General features: G+C 46.0%; 1 protein-coding gene across 1 annotated transcript in view; it reads left to right on the top strand.

The window, feature by feature from the left end:
• The window catches only part of LOC147718289 (indolethylamine N-methyltransferase-like), a 76,686-nt gene that overhangs the window by 55,096 nt on the left and 426 nt on the right, over window positions 1-21,164 (top strand). Inside the window, exon 3 of the mRNA XM_086967181.1 lies at window positions 12,063-12,234. Within this exon, the coding sequence (XP_086823307.1) occupies window positions 12,063-12,234 (172 nt within the window). The remainder of the gene's footprint in view (window positions 1-12,062; window positions 12,235-21,164) is intronic.

Raw genomic sequence — 21,164 nt, 5'->3', positions numbered from 1 at the left:
ACCAAGTCTCTACTATCTGTCTCGTAGGGGAATTGATTTTGCCCCCAAAGATCCCTACTTCTGAGGGTGTATCTATTTAGTCTTTTGAGGCCTGTACCCTCCTTTTGTTTCTCCTCCACGGACCCCCCTCATTCAGCCTTCAGTTTAGGCTCCCAATCTCGCCCCTTCCTCTCTATCGGGGTCATCTGTAAAGGCCATACATCAGATACTGCTCCCTTCAGATCAGGCAAATCTCTTCCCTTGCCCTTAGTCAGTTGTCTCTCTGTACTTATGTTTTTGAATCATTAGGAATAATACCTCTATCTTGGGCTTCCAGTGCAAAAAGGTGGAGGCTGGCGTCCGACTCCCGTCGCTCCGAAATCCAATTCTGGCAGCCGCGCGTCTTCAGCACTAGATATGCTCTGTGGCATCCCTGTGGTGCTGCCTCCCCCCCACCGCCACCAATGTACTCCTGATCGCGGTACAGGCCCTGAGCCAGGGACCCACAACACCACACCAGTCAACTGGAATGCCACCCACAAGCCGCCAAAACTGAAACTAAAAACAGGGCCGCTTCACACCCTCCTAAGGTTGCCTGAAACCACCCAAAACAAACTCAGAATGCTTCAGAATGCCTTCAAACCGCTGAGCGCAGCCATCCAACATCCACAGCCTTCCCCCGTCATTGCTCCTCGGAAGCCAAAACCGCTCTGGGAATACTTACGTGTGCCGCTAAAAACAGACCAGCTCCACACCCTCCATACTGAAACTGTCTCAGAGTGCCTCAGCTGAGCCAGGAACCCTTGGCACCACACCAGAAAACTGGAATGCCTCCAGCAATACCGCCAAAACAGTCCCGCTCCACACCCTCCTGAGTCTGCCTGAAACTACCTGAAACTGCCACGGAATGCTCCAACCGCAGACATTCTACTGGCCGTCCGGCAGCTGCTGAATTCCACCTTCCCTCATCACTGATCCACAAAAAGTCAAACCAACATTGAGAAACTTCACGTGGGTCAGTAAAATTATCTTTTTTTAGACTCCTTTTCATCAAAAGAAAACCTATCCATTGTTTTCGCTGCTTTAGAGCGCCTTAGCAGAGAAAGAGCCTCCGACCACCACTAACCGAAAGCAGCCATTTTCCCCTCTGAACTTTTCACACTTACTTAAAGAGGAGTGGTAAGGGGTTCTAAAACATCAAAAGTGGATTGAACACTGTATTTTCACAACACAATCCTGTACAGTAAAAGGGGTTGCCATTTTAAAACAAAATCTGCCCATGCTATGCTAGGAGAATGCACAGTAGACCCTCTTGGACGGTGGTCAATTGCTAGAGTTAAGATAAATGGCATCTGAATAACTCTTGCAAGTTATTATGGGCTAAACCTAGACAGTCCTGCCACTTTGTACACTTTACTCTTTCATCTATCTAAAACAAACAATCGCATTATATTAGGGGGCATTTTCAATTTGGTTCTTGACCCAAGTCAAGACTCTACCTCAACCAGAGTAGGAGCAAATGATCAGAAAAAGAGAGGTGCCCGGAGCCAATTAATGTCTGACATTAGGCTTATGGCATTTGGAGAGGGAAGGCCCATACATTTAAACATCTGGTGGAAAGTTCACTTTTTATAACAAAAAGTGTGGACATCGCTCCAGAATTGACTTCTCTTTTGTTGTCACAAGTAGGAATATCATTTCAGTTAGTCATGTCCCGGAACATATGTCTGACCACTCAGCAGTTATCTTAGAACAGGCAATGGAAGTGATCTCTTCCCCCCTGAGATGGACCATTAATCGAGTTGCTCCTCCCCCCCCCGGAGATTGCCTAGTAATCGAGTATTATTACTAGAAAATAAAGTAATAGATACATTGAAGGTGGAAACAAAGAAACATTTTGATTTTAATCTTAATTCAGCCTCACCTCAAGTAATTTGGGATTCATACAAGGCCGTCTTGACCTCTACTATCTCTCTTCCACTATGACATGGCAGAGATTACTTCAAAATGACCTATTCAGACAAAGGCTGGTAGTGGTGGAGGATTTGGACTGGGGCATCAGAGACAATGGTCCAGGACTTCTCTGGATGCCAAAAACACGGCCATTTTACACAACTTGAATGGCTAGAGATGCAAAAAGCCAACATATGACATAGTTCCCATTTTTTATGAGTGCCTGGCATTGACGGAGCTCATTCCACGCCGTGAGGGAAATGGCACCCTGTTTTTCATCTTACCGCCGTGAGGGGAACGGCCATCCACCACTCGCTGTGAGGGTAACAGCTGTAGTTCCGTCCAATGGACAACCTGAACTACATTACCCAGCTGCCCAGGGTGATGGGCGCACATCCCTGATGCTCCCGATGCGCCGGAGGCGCTTTAAGAACGCGGAACGCCTCCCGCATCGCGGGACGCGCCGGGAGAAGCCTAGGACATGGGCGGGACCGTCTGTGGCTGTCAGGGGCCGGAAGAGGCTGGGCTGGGCCACCCCCCTTTCCCCTACCAGTGAAGGTACTGTTAATTACCATTGATTTACTGTCTCTTGTACAATGGGGAAAAGGAAAAACCCTGAGGAACTTACTGACGCTGCGGGGTAACTAAGGGAGGAAAACAACCAAAGAGACAAAAGTGCAAGCCTGCCAGAAAGCGCCAACTTCATGCAGCAGGGAACTGTGTAATGGACAGAATTGATGACCTACTTGAAGATTCCACAGACTTGCTAACAAATTCCTCTAATGTAGGGGTTGAGGACCATGTCGTTACTGGCATAGGGATTGAAAAGGATGGAAAGGTTGCTACAAGGGGACCAGTAGTAATACCTGAAATGTTTATGTCCAAGTCACAATCAGGGGATAAATCACCACAACAGGAACAACCAGATGATAGTACAGTGAGTGTGATTGGGAACATTGAAAATGTTCCAAATATACCTTGTACTAATAAATTCGCTATCTTGGCCCAAATTGAAAATTTGCATCTAGATAAGGAGCCGGATATGATAAATTCTGGTCCTATCCAGGTAGTAACTATTCAACAGGGTGATCCGGAGGTAGATGATCGACCTGATAACCCTCTGTTTAAACTTGTAACTCATTTATGTGATCTAATAAAGGGGATGCAAGTCAAAATTGATAATATAACCGCTGTTGTTAGCAATTTAAATGTGGCCCATAATGAAGCCCCTATAGTTTCTAAAGCTCCCAGAATAAGTCGAGGTGGTGTATCAGTCCAGACAGGAATCATTCCCCCAAAGCCAGGTGAAAAGCCTAAAACAGACGCAGTTGTACTTAGACACTGCAAAAATAGTGAGACGAGCAAAGCAGGGAACCAAGTGTCTGGTGAAAAACAGCTATCACACCCCACTGCCATAATACCAACAGTTAACACACCAGGTCCATCAGGAGCCAAGCAACCCCAAGGCCAAAACAAGTTAGCAGCAACTTTGTACCTAGCCGCCAGAAAATAGCCCCTATTCAACAAAATTCTGGGCTCATTAAACATGACCGAAATACTTCTAAGTCACCCCCAGTATATCTGATCAATATACCTAAGCTCCCTGCTGGTAGAGAACGTGAATCACCTGACACTCTAACTAATAAAGCCATTCATTGGATTAGACACGTAAGGGGTTGTAGGTCGGTGATCAGGGAAGACATTCTCCGAGCAAGTAGGCTTACCCTCAAGGGCGATGCCTATGATTGCATTGAACTTATCCTAAAAAACCTAAGGTTAGCCGGAGAACTGTTAAACTTAGAATTTAGGTCCTGCTCCCCGGATTATTCCAGGATTCAGATGAGAGCTACTCCTCCCCAATCCTGGAAGTCCGTGAGGGAGAAACAGGGGGGTACTGTACTTGGGGAAAGCTCAAGACTGGATTGCAATGATTGACTGCAATTGCAATCTCTATTAATATCTCCCAATGATGTAGAAATATGTGGACAGGAACCCATTGGTATTGTGGTAAACTCACCAGAGGAACACATTTCATTAGCTTGTTCCTCAGTTGATGTTATCTTCCCAGGCAATAACTTGGAGCTTTTGGCACAACCTAGTCCCGCGTTCAATAGTGGTTGATCGGGGTCTGTTCTTTCTTGGAACATAGCTGGCCTAAGGTCTAAGTTGGAGTTACCGGAGTGGGCATTATTTATTAAAGAACATGAAATATGCTTATTCCAGGAAACCTGGGCATTAGAAGAACTGTATATGTCAGACTATTTGAACTATAGTATCCCTGCAGTGAAGGAAGGGAGAGGGAGACCAGTTGGAAGGCTTACGATTTGGATAAGGCAAGATCTGGGCGTAACAATAAAAACCATACCGACTAACCACAGGGATCTGCAGATATTAAGTCTGAAGTTCCCAAATGACAAATTAGTCTATGTTTGTAACATATATGCGAGAAGCACGGGGGGTAAAAAATCTGAGGTTTTATTATTATTGGAAGACCTGTTGGAAAGTCGATATGTGCCCTCAAATGTAATTGTTGGGGGGGATTTTAATGTAAATTTTGAACCTCTTTTGAAAGGAAGTTGGAATGTGTCGGAGGAGGAGGATAGGGAATGGGGGATTCCCAAATTGGATCTTGACCCGGTAAATAAATGGACAGACATAGTGGTCCAAATGAATTCTATCTGCTTAAACAAAGGTCTAAGATCAACTAATGGTAGGACCACAGGCGATAAGTTTGGTGCATTTACATTCATAAGTGGTAATCGCAAGAGCAGAATAGACTACATTCTGATTAACTTGGGTCTATGGAAATATCTTAAAGATATGGTAATTATAGACAGGGTAGAGAGTGACCACAATCCCCTGTCTATGAGTCTTACATACTGGGAATCTCCTGATCATCTAGGGGCTATGATGGCTGCTACTCCCTCCCATGATATTGTAATATCTAACGACATGCGCCACGTCCGCTGGTCCAAAGTTTCACTTCTTAAAGAGAATATGGATTTTATAACCAGCAAGCTTGAACAGGCAAAACGGGATTTATTGATGTTATCTAAACCAGTCAATAATTCTTTAAAATTGGGGGAAGGGACCAGGATTCATGAGGTTCTCTTTGGGGAATTAAAGAGCCTTTTTGTTAAGCCCTGCCGGCGGAATGCCTCCTGAGTTCCAGAGGCATCACGGTGGTACTCCAGTGAATGCGGGAAGGCCCGCCAAAATCTGGGAGAAGCAATCAAATCAGAGATAACTGAGAAAATTAGAGCAGCCAGACTAATTTATAAAAACACTATCTCAAGTGGCAAGCGTGATTGGGATGAAAAAAGGATGAATGACCTTAAGGAGGCAGGATCTTCTAAAGACACGCGTAGATTCTGGAATGTCTACAAGTGGGGTGTGGATGTTAATCCAGACAAGCCGCAGAACTGGTCCCCCAAGAAAAATGGTTAGAACATTTCCAGCCGCAGTATGCCAAAGGTAAAGACTCCCAATCAGTAGTGGAAGTACCTCTGGAAACCTTAACGGAAGACTTCTTCACCCTGAAAGATGTACAGTGTGCTCTAGATTTAGTGGTTCCGGGTAGAGTGCCCGGCATTGATGGCATACCTGCAGACCTATTTTTGCAAGATAATAACTCCTGGGGCAACTACTTATTTCTCCTGTCAAACATGATCGCTAGGGGAGCTCCAATACCAAGTTCTTGGAATGGAGCAGAGATCATACCCGTTTATAAAAAAGGGGATAGGTCCCAGCCAGGAAATTACCGTCCAATCAGCCTGATTGATACATCTCAAAAAATATTTGGCAGGCTGGTTTTAAACAAAATCCTTGATTGGGAACGTGACAACAAGATCTTATCACACTTGCAGGCAGGGTTTAGAAACTCAATTAGCACTGTCGACCAGGTGCTGCATTTTGCAATGCTCTACTGGAAGGTAGTGACAATTGGTCATGGGAGCCTATATGCCGCTTTTATAGATTTAAGAGCGGCATTTGACCTGGTTCCTCGCTCAACATTATGGAATGTCCTTAATAACATGGGTATGCCAGGGACTCTTTTATCCCTGGTAAAAAGATTGCACGAACAGAACTATGCACAGATTAGGTGGGGGAGTCCCGGGAATGTTACCCCACAGTTCCCAGTGGAAACTGGAGTACGACAGGGCTGTGTCCTGGCCCCAACCTTATTTTCTTTATACATTAATGATGTGGCAAAAATGTTAATTGACTCCAACATTGATGCACCAACCATTGCTGGAGCCAAAGTGCCCATTCTAATGTTTGCTGACGATTGTCTTTTAATTGCAAAAACTCCAAGTGGGATTCAAAAAGGTCTAGGTCTTTTTGAGGATTTTTGTACAGCACGTGGGTTAGTGGTAAATGTCCAAAACTCAAAATTTATGACTTTTAATGCGTCTAAATCTTTCAAGAGAACTGTGCTTATGAATAAGCGTCTTTTGGAAAGGGTCCAATCCTTCACCTATCTGGGAGTTTGTATCCAGCACAATTTGTGCTGGAATCAGCAAATTGAGCTGGCTACCCTTAAACATAGACAGCTATCGGGTGCACTGAGTGTAGAATATACTAAATCCCTTACCAAACCAATATCCCCAGTATTGCAAGTTTATAATGGCAAAGTGGTTAGTTCCACTTTATACGGGGTTGAAATGTGGGGAACTGAAAATCTTAAGGGAATGTCAATCTCAGAAAATTCCTTTTTAAGGAATCTAATAAAATTGCCTAAGAGTACCCCCCTGAACCCTCTCTTTTATGATTTAGGGATGTTCCCATTAGCACTTACAGCCTCCTTACGCCCAATCTTGTATTGGAGGAGGATTTGGTCCACCCCGGAATTGGAAACCTACTCAAGGGGATTACTTTATATAATCAACAGTGACACCTATCATAAAATAAAGTGGTTAAGCCTATTGTTTGATTTGGGTTTACGGTATTTGTCGGATGACCCTACAAATAGTAGGTTTCCTCCCAAAAAGGCACTTAAGAATTTGTACTGGCAGTTTGTGGCTTCCAGGTCTTTTAGGTCTATTGATCAAGGGTCTTTGACAGGACTGTTTTGGGATATTTAAAACTTACCCAAATTGGAAGCCTTTTGGGATGTGATCCTAAAACCCCTGGATCGAAAATTGTATTTTCAACTGAGAATTGGGAGCCTACCGGTTGGGGCATTTACTAGCAGTTGGTATAAGACAGCTAAGGCAGAATGTCCGTCTTGTTCAGCGCCCATAGAATCCATAGGCCATCTGCTTTTTGAATGCCCAGTGTATGCAGGTCCCCGGAAAATATGGCTTCGCCCAATGTGCAGGTTGATGGGCACCGATAGAGAGTCGGGGGCAATTATAATCATCCGCTCCTGCACTGATATGCCAGTCTACATAGCTGTGGCAAAATTTCTAGGCTGGGCCTGGACCATTAGAAATAGATTGTCAAATGAATAATATGTACCCATGGTGCCAAATTTAAATTTAAATTCTAAATCAATGTACAATGATGAAATGGATATATATTTTAAATGTAAAGTACCTAGAAATTTTAATCCTGTTATATGTTTTATATTTATTTGTATGTTGCTTTTATGACAATAGTCGAATAAAGCTTGTTTGACTTGACTATAAGTGCCTGGACATTAATTGCCTATTGTTCAGAATGTAATTGACATGTATTTCAGTCCTTGATCACTCCCCCACCTTATTAAAACAAACAGTCTTGCTCCACAAAACCAGTGACCTATCCAATGTCATGGACATAAGAGCACACTACTGACAATGGCAATGGCCATGGCCACATTTTCCATACTTTGCCATTGGAACACACAGCTGATACCTACCCATGATGAATAGTAGACTGAGACGTACAATGTGGCTTCCGATGAGCAGCTCATTTATAAAATACAAGACTTTCTAATAGTGTTCAGGAACATTTGGTCCCCTTCCTAGATGTTACCGCAAGTTCCTCTAGAGGACATTCCTCACACTACATTTGAGATAAAAGGTACGATAACGTCCTCAGCATTCTTTACCCCAACCTCTCCCTGTCTTGATTTCTCCCTGGCACTGAGGATTCCCCCAAGAAAGTCCCTCACCTCTCTGATCTAATGCCAGGTAGATGATAGTGTCTATCTATAAATCAGCTGTAAGTTTTAGATTTAAACCTATAATAAATTATAAAACCCCACTGAAAGGGAAATAGCTCTTACCAGTGTACATATATAAACACTGAAAAAACACCTCCTCAACCAAAAACTACATGTTGTTCAAAGAAAGGAAAAGGAGAGTGAAAGAGTCACTATGTAACTTTGTTATACAAGCTAGCAGCAAGAAAGACTGGGATAACAATATTATGCATGAGTTTTGTTGTTTTGGGATGTCACTAAAATATAGTTTCTCCTTCATTTATATTTTTCAGTTTTGTGATCTTTGGTCTAAAGTTGCAGGGTTTAGAAGCATGTTTTAGGTCTTGTTTAATTATTTTATAAACTTTATAGAATAAGGATATATTTTTCACTGATGGGTAAAATGGCTGGTTTCATAAAAATCTTTCCCAATATGTGCCTTCACATTTTCCTACAGAGAATGGGTAAACACCCTTTATACATCAGCCCGCAGTTTCTCGTGAGTCAGTATTGATAGAGGTGAATTGCTAACACCCCAGGCTTTAAACATTCCATGCAGGGTATAGTGACAAGTATATGTGAAAAGATTGCTATCACCACTCTATACAAGTTCTAGATCCCTTTTGTAAAGTGAATATTATCCGTAGTTTCAAAAGTGCTGTTTCATTTTTGACCGCTTCAATAACTCTGAGAGCATAAGCAGCCAGTTTAACGCAAATGTTGCAGACCCTGCCTAAAGAACCACAATTTTCATGTCCACCAGCATTGGCACAGAAATCTATGACAGTGGCCAGAGTTAGCAAATTGTATACTGGCTGTTTAGGTGTTGCCCGACTCAAGTGCCAATGTTGAGAGGGACTTTTCACAGAAAAAAATGTACATGGAAAGGAAATAGCGAACACACATGACCAAAGACTCACTGAAAAAGTACTGTATGGTGTACTGCAATAAGTTTGATTTGCAAAAATGTTTTTTGGACCTCATATACACTGTACATACACTGTCTATATACCATGCACTATCAGTGCAGAAAGCAAGCAATAATAAAAGCGAAACGTTCCATAAACACCGATAAAACAATATCTCTGACGTTTTTAATGCTGTTAAATGTGAAACCACTGATAACCACTGTTTTTTAAGGTATTGAAAAAACCCCACCAGAATTTACCAAAAATGGAAACTGAAAAGAGGAAATCCTATTCATAAATGATGTTTAATGCCAATGTGTATTACTCTGACTACACAATCGCTATCAGGATATTGTACTGTACTGTTTTACTTAATCACATTAAGACAATGTTTTGTAGACAACACATGGCCCCTTTTTGTCTGATATGGTGATGAATATTTGCTCTGTTAATTATATAGAATGAAAGATATACATAATAATAAATGAACAAATACAATCTTAAATACATGGTGTAGATGTGCAAGAATGAAGTTATATACTGTTCACAGTAACATGCAGAAAGCAACAGATTTATCAGAAAAACACACACATCATTCTGAAAGTTTGTACATTTGGATACAGATTCTCAAACTCATTTCAATATGAGAATACATCGTCTTGATTTTTCTAGTGTGCCCCCACTCCCCCCCCCCCACTTTTTACTACTAGATACCATTTTTATTACTCTGATGGTGACTTTGGCTCTTCTAACCAGACTCAGGGCCTGTACTCTGATTACAGTACATACTAATAAAGTATAATTATGGTGTGGCAACCTATATTTAATCCATGGTATATGGTAGGGACTGTAGGATTACAGGCCCAGCACTTTGAATGCACTTAAATCTGCATTGCTGTGTTGCCTGATGTCATTTTGAAGGCAACCTTGCTTTGCAGCCTGATTTCAAAAGTACTTTATATGCAAATTGACTTTGAAATAAAAGGTACTTCCAAAGTCTTACTCTACCTTATTGTAATATATAAATAACCCCAAAGCCTCCCCTAGGTGCCCCAGGGGTAGGGTGCCCTGTAATTATAAGCAGGGACATTATAAACAATGTTGTTATTGCCCAAATAAAGGAAAAACGTCCAATTTAATTCTTCCCCATTGTAGCACATATGCTAACATGGGAATACTTTACCAAAGTACACTATTGGTAGGAGTGACCCAAAAATATAGCACAAAGTGTTAAAACTGTAGTTAGAATAAATCCAACAACTTGTCAAGGTTCGATTTATTGTAACTATCACATAAAATAAGTTATAGAACTAGTTTTGCTTATGTGCTAAAACACAACCTTGCAGCAGCCTCTCCTGAATAGCCAGTCTTTGATAGGTCGAGCCAAGCTGTTCTGTTGAGGTGTGAGGTGGCCTGCATAAAGAAAAAGGACAACTGATGGGAGGAGATCTGCAGCTGTTAAGTAAAAGGCACAATGGGGGCCCTGCTCACCCTTACATCCTGCACCACCCAGCCAGGCTGAAGCCCTGGTCATTTAATTAGCAGAGGGGCTGGTTGGAGAGTGTTAGTGAAAGTTAGTCACTCCAGGGGGTTGGCTTAGCCAGATAATAACCTCCAGGAGAGAGTTACCAAGTTTTGGGACAAGAATATGCCACACTTTGGAGGAAGCTGTCATGCCTAAGGGTGGTAGTCTGTACCCCATTGGTCAGGGGTAGCCCCTGCTTGTCACTCAAAACACTGAAAACATTTGGGAGAGCTGCCCAGCATTTCAAATCCCTGCCTTGAAGCTACAAGTAGATGATCTGCTGCACTCCTTGGTCTTCAACCCAAAAAGGACTTTGCCTTGCTTTGAAAGTTGAAGGAGTGGAGTCACTGAAAGCAACAGGTTAAAAGAGCTCCACCTGCAGCAACTCCATGAGGAGGAAGAAACTAGCTGACCACCTTCAGCTGGACTTAAAACATGTGGAAGGTGCATTGTGGGAGACTAAGTCCCAACTTCTGAAGGAGCAATTCGGATCTTCTGGAACCTTGTATTGGGGTTGTGTATACTTTGGAACCCCAAAAGGACATTCTGGAAGAATATCCAAACGTTTGAAGAAGTTGAAGGATTTCTGGTAAAAAGCTTCACATGGTACCCGACCCTTTGATGGAAGTCGAGCCAGTGACGTGAAACTGTGAACAATGCATGAGATTTTCGACATTGAGGTGACTTCCAGGATTTGACCTAGGCATCACACTAAGCAAAACTATCATTTTATAACCCAAAGCTGGCCAGAGGAGGAGGCTTTCTTGTTGTTCAGAGAAAAAGATCCCAAAACGTGAGTAAGTCAGAAGGCAAAAATTTGACCTGGCACTACCGCTAAGTGTATCTGAACGGAGCCCCATCGCAGTCACCTGAAATTCTGACTTTGTCCCAGTCAAGTGCGACCAGATGGCTTTTTAGGCACAAGAAAGTGTTCATTCTGTAAAAATCTATATCTTTGGTTACTTACAATGGATGTTTTTAAATACTTTACCCACCAGTATGCAAAGTTAAGCCTGCATGCTCGCAGACAGCTACCAAGATTTGAGTAAGGGAATAATCCATTGAGCCCTTGACTGGGCCTTATATTGTGACTGTGGCCTTATTACTAGTGTTTTGTACCTACCTACACCTCCTAATAATACACATTCCAGCAGGGTGTCATTCTGCTTGCCTATGCGGAGCACACACTATGGATACCATACTTGTCATCATGATGTTTGCAATGACATACTTTACTTGACAAACTCTATCCTGGTGAAGACCAAGTGTTTTACAGGGATGAAACCTCATACAGTCTCTTGAGTTATAAAGTACTTTAAAGTGTGCTTTTTTTAATGCTTTCATAAATAAACATTTGCTTTAGTGCTCAGTACAACACACTTCAGTGGAGTTAAAAAAGAACAGTAATTGCTCTCTTCAAGTGAGTAGATTGGTACCCTATAAATAGTACACTTACGTATACACTTCCTGAATCACTAAGGTAAACATACAAACTCTCCACTGAATGAAAGAACATGTTTTAGCCAATAATGCAAAACAATATTAATTGTGTTTATTTCTTTCATTTTAGGCAAGAATGGCTGGAGAAGCAAAACACGTTCAGAAGTAAAATCAAACTTGTTCTCAAATATGATGCCTGCAAAAATAACCCGCTGTCTCCCACTGTCCTGCCCCAGGCTGACTGCCTGCTGTTACCTCACTGTCTGGAGATCCATGCGACAGATAAAGAGGAGTTCTGCAGTGTAGGAAGGTGGATATCTGACTATGGTTACCCCCAAACTTTTTGCCTGGTGTTTAGCTGGTTTTTGACTTAGCTGGCCTGGGATCCTGCTATTCAGGGCCCCAGGCTGATTGCTCTCTCCTTAAAATGGACTCCATGTACCTTAGGTGCATAACACAATTGGAATTGGTTCACCTTATAGGCCCCTGTAACAGTGTACCATAGGTACCCAGGGCATAGGTGTAGCCAAGGCCTACCAGGGGCTGCAGCATGTATTGTGCCACCCCTGGCCTGGCCTCCATATTTGACACAACTGGCTGATCACTCAGCTGGGGTAAGTTGGTGTAATCACCTCTTACTTAGGTACAGTATGCCTGTGCCTAACCCTAAACTGGACACATATGATCCTATCAGCCACTCCTATGGAAGGCCTCATCAATCCTGGAGGCAGAGTGCTTGGAAATATGTGAGATGGTGCTCTAGCATGAGCTGAGCCTGTCTGCAGCTGTCGGGAACCACTCCCTAAGCTGTTCCGGGATATTGCCATACCATATACTCTTAAGTGCATTATAATCCTCGCGGTTAAATGCTATCTTTGGTTTGGCTTTATCAAAACATGTCGAGTAAGGTGTCATACGAATTGGAATACTATCCCCTCGCCAGTTCTGGCGACGGGGATAGCATTCCACCCTTCTAGAGGGACACGACATGTGTGTAGCCTTAACCCCGGTTAAAGTTAAACAGAGCCTCAGCATCACAAAATGGATGCTGCCACCACAGACACAAGTCTGGCCTCCTGCTGCTGACCGAAACTCGGCAGATGGTGGCCTGGACAAAGGGTTTCCTGCCTTGGGAGGTGCGAGCACCACCCCAGACAGGATTTTGTGTATTGGGTAGGACAGGGCTGAATAGAATCAGACATGCCCGGGGCACACAAGGTGTCCCCGTGCATAGGCCAGCCCAAACCGGTTCTGGGGCCTTCCAGCCCCAGTCCTGGCGCGGAGCTGGACAAAGGAAAGGGGGTGTAACCGCCCCCCTTCCTGGTTCCTCCCAGAGGAGGGACCTAGTAGGTGATCCACCCCCTAGATTGGAATAAGAGGGGGAGCAGTGCCATTGCACAGCAGATCATCCCGAAATCAACTTAAACTAAGAAGAAGACTGGACTTCGACATTCTGCTGCACAGAAGACTGAAGAAGAATCTCCCTTGTGGCCAAGGAGTGACCACCCTGTGAACACAGGTACCAACCAGCAACTCGACGTCTGCTTTGCCGCCGCCTCCCGCCGGAGCCCGAGCCCAGAGCCCGACAAGAACCAGATTCCCAGACCTCTCAGAGCCCGATCCACAGTCCCTGCAAAGAAGGGACCCGTGGAGGCACCGAGTGACGTGGGACCGGACCTCTTGGAAGACACTCGTAAAGCTGACTGCGCAGCTTCTGAGGCATCCTCGACGTTGTGCTTTGGGGACTGAGAACCCCCACCACCGAGCAGCCCTTGCACCGAAGATCAGCCCCCCAGCATCTCCACGATCTGCGTGGGGCCCTTTTGCACTGTGCCACTCGACGCGCCATCCCGGCCACTAGCCACGCGGCCAGCGGCCATCTTGGCGACGAACCCGAAGATTTAAACAGCAGGTCTGGTTGCTCCAGACCTACCCAAGCTCCTGTGAAAAGGAGCACCCGCTCTGACCTTGCTGGTCCGAGTGAACAGCATCTTTCGACTTCTGCGTGGCTTGCATTTGCCAAGGCCTGTTTGCTCCGATCAGGTCGCCGACACCGCCAACAGCGAGAAGCCTACGTGGGACAGCTCGTGACCAACTCCTGGACGTCCTCGACCCCGGGTATCCACGTGGCTGCAGAAAGAAGCTACCCGACAACGCCTGTTTGCACCCGACATCGCCTGGTTCCAATCTGGTTCCACGGTAGTCACTGGCTAGTGACTTTGAACACTGTCCCCTCTGCTTTCAGGTCTTCAACTCTTCAGATCCACCCTTGGATCCACCGGAACTCTTCTCATCGAGCCGCCTGCAGCATCTTCAGCTCCAAGCACCATCGACCAGCGTGACGAAACCCGACACATCTTCGACCCTGTGCACCCGCTTCCTGTGGGTGAGGTAACTCAGCTCCGCCGGTGCTCCTGCACTGGTACACATCCCAAGGGCCTGTGTTTTAAGTTTCAGCTCCGTAGGTCACTCGGAAGGTTCCTAACTTTCTAACTTTGTGCTTTTTACGCACCATAGACTTTGTATTGAGAAGTGCGTGCACTTTGAACACTGCACCCGAGTCCCGTGGGCCTTTCCCGACTTAGCTAACTCCAGTCTCGAATAGCTCCAGCGATTCCCAAGGCCCTAGGCCTCTTCACTTTCCTCCTGGTATCTCTTATACCACTTATTTAGTATATGGTTTAGGTGGCCCCTAGGGCTCATCCATATTGTGCAACTTTTGTGTATTTTAAACTGTCTTGTGATTTAACGCTTGTGCTTCTGTGCTCATAAAGAGTCCAGGGGATTTTATAGTTAATAAATCAATATATATTTTCAATATATATCTGTGTGGTGTCCCTTTCATTTGGTATTCAAGGGGGTTGTGTATGGTATAACAGCTGGCTTCACATGCCTTTCAGAGTTTAGCCTAAGACTGCTTTGTCCACGTTACCACTAGGATAACTGGTCTACAAGGTTGAATTACAACCATCATCATAAGGGTTGCTTGGCATGGTACAAAGTGATCACTAGAACTAGTGAGCATTATATACCAGGCCAACTTCTCACATTGGTGAGCAGCGGATTGGGATCTGAGCTTGCTGTTGTTTTACCATTACAATCTTTGAGATTATCATTTGAAAGATCATACAGGTACCTGCTAGGTACATATAAAACAAGACTAGTATACTTAAGTTCTACTGAACTTAGTTGTTGTAGAGCAAAGGGAGTAGCACACCCTAGCTACAACTACTAGATAGGTTTAGTAGGTAAACACCAGTGTAGGTAGATTGCAACACATCCACCCACACTAGAGCAATGTCTGGAACAGAGGGGTCCAGTGGACTTACTCCTGTTGAGAGTGACCCTCCAAGGGCACCATCCCAGTTTGCTATTTTTCCCTTTAAGGAATTAAGACAGCTTTGTGTCTTAAGGGGTCTGAAGACAGGGCCTTCCCCTACTGCAGACCACCTAAGAGAGCTTTTGGATCAGTCTGAAGCTCTAAAGACCTCTAAAGCAAACCCCACAGGGAATGCTGAAGGAGGCCATCCTTCAGAGGATGACACTGTAGACACCCCTACCCCTATCATCCTAGTAGATGAGGAAGCCTCCACCACTGGAGCTCCTCAAGTAGATGTAGAGGAAGAGGAAGAAGAAGAGGAGGAGGAGGTGGAAAGCAGTGAGTCAGATGATGACAGAGATAGTCAGGTGCTGGTCAGTAGGCTGAACCAGGCTAACTTAAGTCAACTTGGGAATGAATCAGGTAACAACCCATTCAGACCCCCAGGTGGACTTAACCAGGGCCATAGGAGGAGGAGGCATCACTCAGGTGAATCCAATACCTCCCATGTCTCTAGAGGCTCTCATGGTCACTCCAGAAAGGAGATGACTAGCCCTCAGAGAAGGGAACATGAGGCCAAAATGAGAGAGGCTGAGCTTAGGATCCAGAGGCAAGAGTTAGAGGTTGCCCTGGCTAAGGAGAAACTTGCTAGAGCAAGACAGCCTAGAGAGAGTGGATTAGGATCCACTGGTGGCAGCACTATCCAGAAGGATAAAGACAGGTCCTTTGATACAAGAAACCTGAGTAAGATTGTGCCCCCCTACAAAGCTGGGGATGACATCCACAAATGGATGACTGCACTCGAGAGAGCCTGCATGGTACAGCAGATCCCTCAGGAGCAGTGGGCAGCAATCCTGTGGCTCTCCTTTGAAGGTAGAGGCAGAGACAGACTCCTCACAGTTAGTGATGAGGATTCTAGAAACTACATGGTCCTGAAGAGTGCTCTGATTGATGGGTTAGGCTTAACCACTGAACAGTACAGGTTAATGTTCAGAGATACCCAGAAGACACAGACTCAGGACTGGTCTGAATTTGTTGAATGTGCCACTAAGGCTCTGGAGGGCTGGTTGCTGGGAAGTAAGGTTACTGACTATACAGGATTGTATAATTTAATTATGAGAGAGCAAATCTTAAGTAATTGTCAAAATCAGCTTCTACATCAGCATCTGGTTGACTCTGATCTGACCTCCCCACAAGAATTGGGTAGGAGGGCAGACAAATGGGTCAGAACCAGGATCAGGCCTAAGAACCAGGGTGGTGACCAAAAGAAAGAGACTACCAAGCCTCAAGAGAAGGGTGGGGATAAAAGTAAGGAAAAGACTTCCCCAGGGCCCCAAAACTCCAAGAATGGGGGTGGGTCCCAAGACACTTCTGCATCCCAGAAAAAGCCTTATTGTCATACCTGTAAACAGGTGGGGCATTACAAAACAGATAGCTGTTGTCCCAAGAATGGCAATAAGGAGAATATACCTCCAGGTAAGGCTCCAACACCTCCTGTCACTGTTAGCAGTGGTCCCCCAGGTGGTGGGAGCACCCCCAAGAATTTGGGTGGGTTTACTTTTGGAGGACAGGTGGACTCAGGCCTATCCAGGTCCCCTAACTCAGATACTCTTGTCTATGAGACTGGCATGGGGTTTGCCAATTTCACTGCTTGCCCAAACACTTTGAGCAAGTATAGACAGGAACCCCTCATCAATGGCTTGAAAGTTGAGGCCTTCAGAGACACAGGGGCTAGCATCACCATGGTGGCTGAATGTCTAGTCCCCTCAAGGCAACTTTTACCTGATGCCAAATATCAGGTGACAAACATTGATGGCATAGAATCCAATCATCCCATGGCAGTAGTCAATCTTAGCTGGGGAGGTGTCACTGGCCCAAAGAGAGTGGCAGTGTCAGCAAACTTGCCTGTAGATTGCCTACTGGGTAATGATTTGGAAATCTCAGCCTGGGCTGAGGTTGAACAGCAAACCCATTCTAGAATGGTAAATCTCCATGGAAAGGTTAGTGGGGCTGTAATGGCTACAGCCCCAATTCAAGATGTCCTTCCTGAAAAGGTTGGGAGGGCTGAGCAAACCTCAGCCCCATCTTTAGATAACTTCCCTCCTGAAAAGAGTAGCAGGGCTGTACTAGTAACAGCCCATACCCAAACTGAGTCTCCTCCTGAAAAGGTTGGTGGGGCTGTGATGGCCACAGCCCAAACTCAAACTGATACATGGGTAGTGAAGCCTGAAATGATGGATCACTCCACCCAAACAGAGAGCATTGAGGAGGAAGAGAAATCTCCCTCCCACCAGACTTTAGGAAAGGATCAGCCTCCTCAGGGAACTGATCTTACCCCTGATGAAGGAACTGTCCCAGAGGTTGTTAGGCCTGGCCTAACAGAGCCTCTGATGGCAGTGGACCCTTCTCAGGTGGGACCCAGTCTGGAGCAGGTAACCTGCCCCTCTCTACCTTGCCTTACTCAGCCCAGGGCTGCAGAGGACAAGAAGGACAGTGAGACCCAAAGGGCCCCCTGTCAAATAAAGCACCCCCATCAGCAGATTAGGGGCACCGAAACTAGTAGCCCTAGTGAGGTGCAAGCTTTAAAAACTCCTGAGGGATCCCCCTTAAAAGTAGTTAGGGACCTCCCCCAGATGGATATTGTTGGGCACAGCCAAACCTGGGACCCTAAGGGCCCAAACCTGACCTGTCCCTCCAGTAAGCCAAACAGAGGGACCCAGCCTCCAGCTTTAGGTAGCCAGAGGTTGACCCTGAGAGCACAGTGCAACTCAGTCAGTGAAAGAAAGGCACACATGGTGGAGAGTGATTGGAGGAAGCTGAGCCCTACAGAGGAAACTCACTTCAGTACTCCATCTCAACACCAGCCTTTGACTTTGCAAAGACACACCACAGGTAGAGATTCCCTATGGTGGAGACCCTCAGATACCCTTAGGGTGAGGGATTGCTTAGTGGACCATGAGACAGGGGGTTACCAAGCCAGAGCTGGTACTTCCTTATATGGCCACTTAGGCAATATAGGCTTACCTGGTCAAGGATAGCCTTATCTCCTTTCGTTTGGGGGGGGGTTATGTAGGAAGGTGGATATCTGACTATGGTTACCCCCAAACTTTTTGCCTGGTGTTTAGCTGGTTTTTGACTTAGCTGGCCTGGGATCCTGCTATTCAGGGCCCCAGGCTGATTGCTCTCTCCTTAAAATGGACTCCATGTACCTTAGGTGCATAACACAATTGGAATTGGTTCACCTTATAGGCCCCTGTAACAGTGTACCATAGGTACCCAGGGCATAGGTGTAGCCAAGGCCTACCAGGGGCTGCAGCATGTATTGTGCCACCCCTGGCCTGGCCTCCATATTTGACACAACTGGCTGATCACTCAGCTGGGGTAAGTTGGTGTAATCACCTCTTACTTAGGTACAGTATGCCTGTGCCTAACCCTAAACTGGACACATATGATCCTATCAGCCACTCCTATGGAAGGCCTCATCAATCCTGGAGGCAGAGTGCTTGGAAATATGTGAGATGGTGCTCTAGCATGAGCTGAGCCTGTCTGCAGCTGTCGGGAACCACTCCCTAAGCTGTTCCGGGATATTGCCATACCATATACTCTTAAGTGCATTATAATCCTCGCGGTTAAATGCTATCTTTGGTTTGGCTTTATCAAAACATGTCGAGTAAGGTGTCATACGAATTGGAATACTATCCCCTCGCCAGTTCTGGCGACGGGGATAGCATTCCACCCTTCTAGAGGGACACGACATGTGTGTAGCCTTAACCCCGGTTAAAGTTAAACAGAGCCTCAGCATCACAAAATGGATGCTGCCACCACAGACACAAGTCTGGCCTCCTGCTGCTGACCGAAACTCGGCAGATGGTGGCCTGGACAAAGGGTTTCCTGCCTTGGGAGGTGCGAGCACCACCCCAGACAGGATTTTGTGTATTGGGTAGGACAGGGCTGAATAGAATCAGACATGCCCGGGGCACACAAGGTGTCCCCGTGCATAGGCCAGCCCAAACCGGTTCTGGGGCCTTCCAGCCCCAGTCCTGGCGCGGAGCTGGACAAAGGAAAGGGGGTGTAACCGCCCCCCTTCCTGGTTCCTCCCAGAGGAGGGACCTAGTAGGTGATCCACCCCCTAGATTGGAATAAGAGGGGGAGCAGTGCCATTGCACAGCAGATCATCCCGAAATCAACTTAAACTAAGAAGAAGACTGGACTTCGACATTCTGCTGCACAGAAGACTGAAGAAGAATCTCCCTTGTGGCCAAGGAGTGACCACCCTGTGAACACAGGTACCAACCAGCAACTCGACGTCTGCTTTGCCGCCGCCTCCCGCCGGAGCCCGAGCCCAGAGCCCGACAAGAACCAGATTCCCAGACCTCTCAGAGCCCGATCCACAGTCCCTGCAAAGAAGGGACCCGTGGAGGCACCGAGTGACGTGGGACCGGACCTCTTGGAAGACACTCGTAAAGCTGACTGCGCAGCTTCTGAGGCATCCTCGACGTTGTGCTTTGGGGACTGAGAACCCCCACCACCGAGCAGCCCTTGCACCGAAGATCAGCCCCCCAGCATCTCCACGATCTGCGTGGGGCCCTTTTGCACTGTGCCACTCGACGCGCCATCCCGGCCACTAGCCACGCGGCCAGCGGCCATCTTGGCGACGAACCCGAAGATTTAAACAGCAGGTCTGGTTGCTCCAGACCTACCCAAGCTCCTGTGAAAAGGAGCACCCGCTCTGACCTTGCTGGTCCGAGTGAACAGCATCTTTCGACTTCTGCGTGGCTTGCATTTGCCAAGGCCTGTTTGCTCCGATCAGGTCGCCGACACCGCCAACAGCGAGAAGCCTACGTGGGACAGCTCGTGACCAACTCCTGGACGTCCTCGACCCCGGGTATCCACGTGGCTGCAGAAAGAAGCTACCCGACAACGCCTGTTTGCACCCGACATCGCCTGGTTCCAATCTGGTTCCACGGTAGTCACTGGCTAGTGACTTTGAACACTGTCCCCTCTGCTTTCAGGTCTTCAACTCTTCAGATCCACCCTTGGATCCACCGGAACTCTTCTCATCGAGCCGCCTGCAGCATCTTCAGCTCCAAGCACCATCGACCAGCGTGACGAAACCCGACACATCTTCGACCCTGTGCACCCGCTTCCTGTGGGTGAGGTAACTCAGCTCCGCCGGTGCTCCTGCACTGGTACACATCCCAAGGGCCTGTGTTTTAAGTTTCAGCTCCGTAGGTCACTCGGAAGGTTCCTAACTTTCTAACTTTGTGCTTTTTACGCACCATAGACTTTGTATTGAGAAGTGCGTGCACTTTGAACACTGCACCCGAGTCCCGTGGGCCTTTCCCGACTTAGCTAACTCCAGTCTCGAATAGCTCCAGCGATTCCCAAGGCCCTAGGCCTCTTCACTTTCCTCCTGGTATCTCTTATACCACTTATTTAGTATATGGTTTAGGTGGCCCCTAGGGCTCATCCATATTGTGCAACTTTTGTGTATTTTAAACTGTCTTGTGATTTAACGCTTGTGCTTCTGTGCTCATAAAGAGTCCAGGGGATTTTATAGTTAATAAATCAATATATATTTTCAATATATATCTGTGTGGTGTCCCTTTCATTTGGTATTCAAGGGGGTTGTGTATGGTATAACAGCTGGCTTCACATGCCTTTCAGAGTTTAGCCTAAGACTGCTTTGTCCACGTTACCACTAGGATAACTGGTCTACAAGGTTGAATTACAACCATCATCATAAGGGTTGCTTGGCATGGTACAAAGTGATCACTAGAACTAGTGAGCATTATATACCAGGCCAACTTCTCACATGCAGTGTCTTTAAAAATGCCTCATCACTGTTAAAACATGGAGGGCATTTAATATTTATAAGTTGTGTCAACCAGACATTTTTCATGGTTGGTAGCC

The sequence above is a fragment of the Lissotriton vulgaris genome, chromosome 4_1, assembly GCF_964263255.1.
Source record: "Lissotriton vulgaris chromosome 4_1, aLisVul1.2, whole genome shotgun sequence".
Taxonomy (NCBI): Eukaryota; Metazoa; Chordata; class Amphibia; order Caudata; family Salamandridae; genus Lissotriton; species Lissotriton vulgaris.
This window is presented reverse-complemented; position numbering and strand designations above follow the sequence as displayed.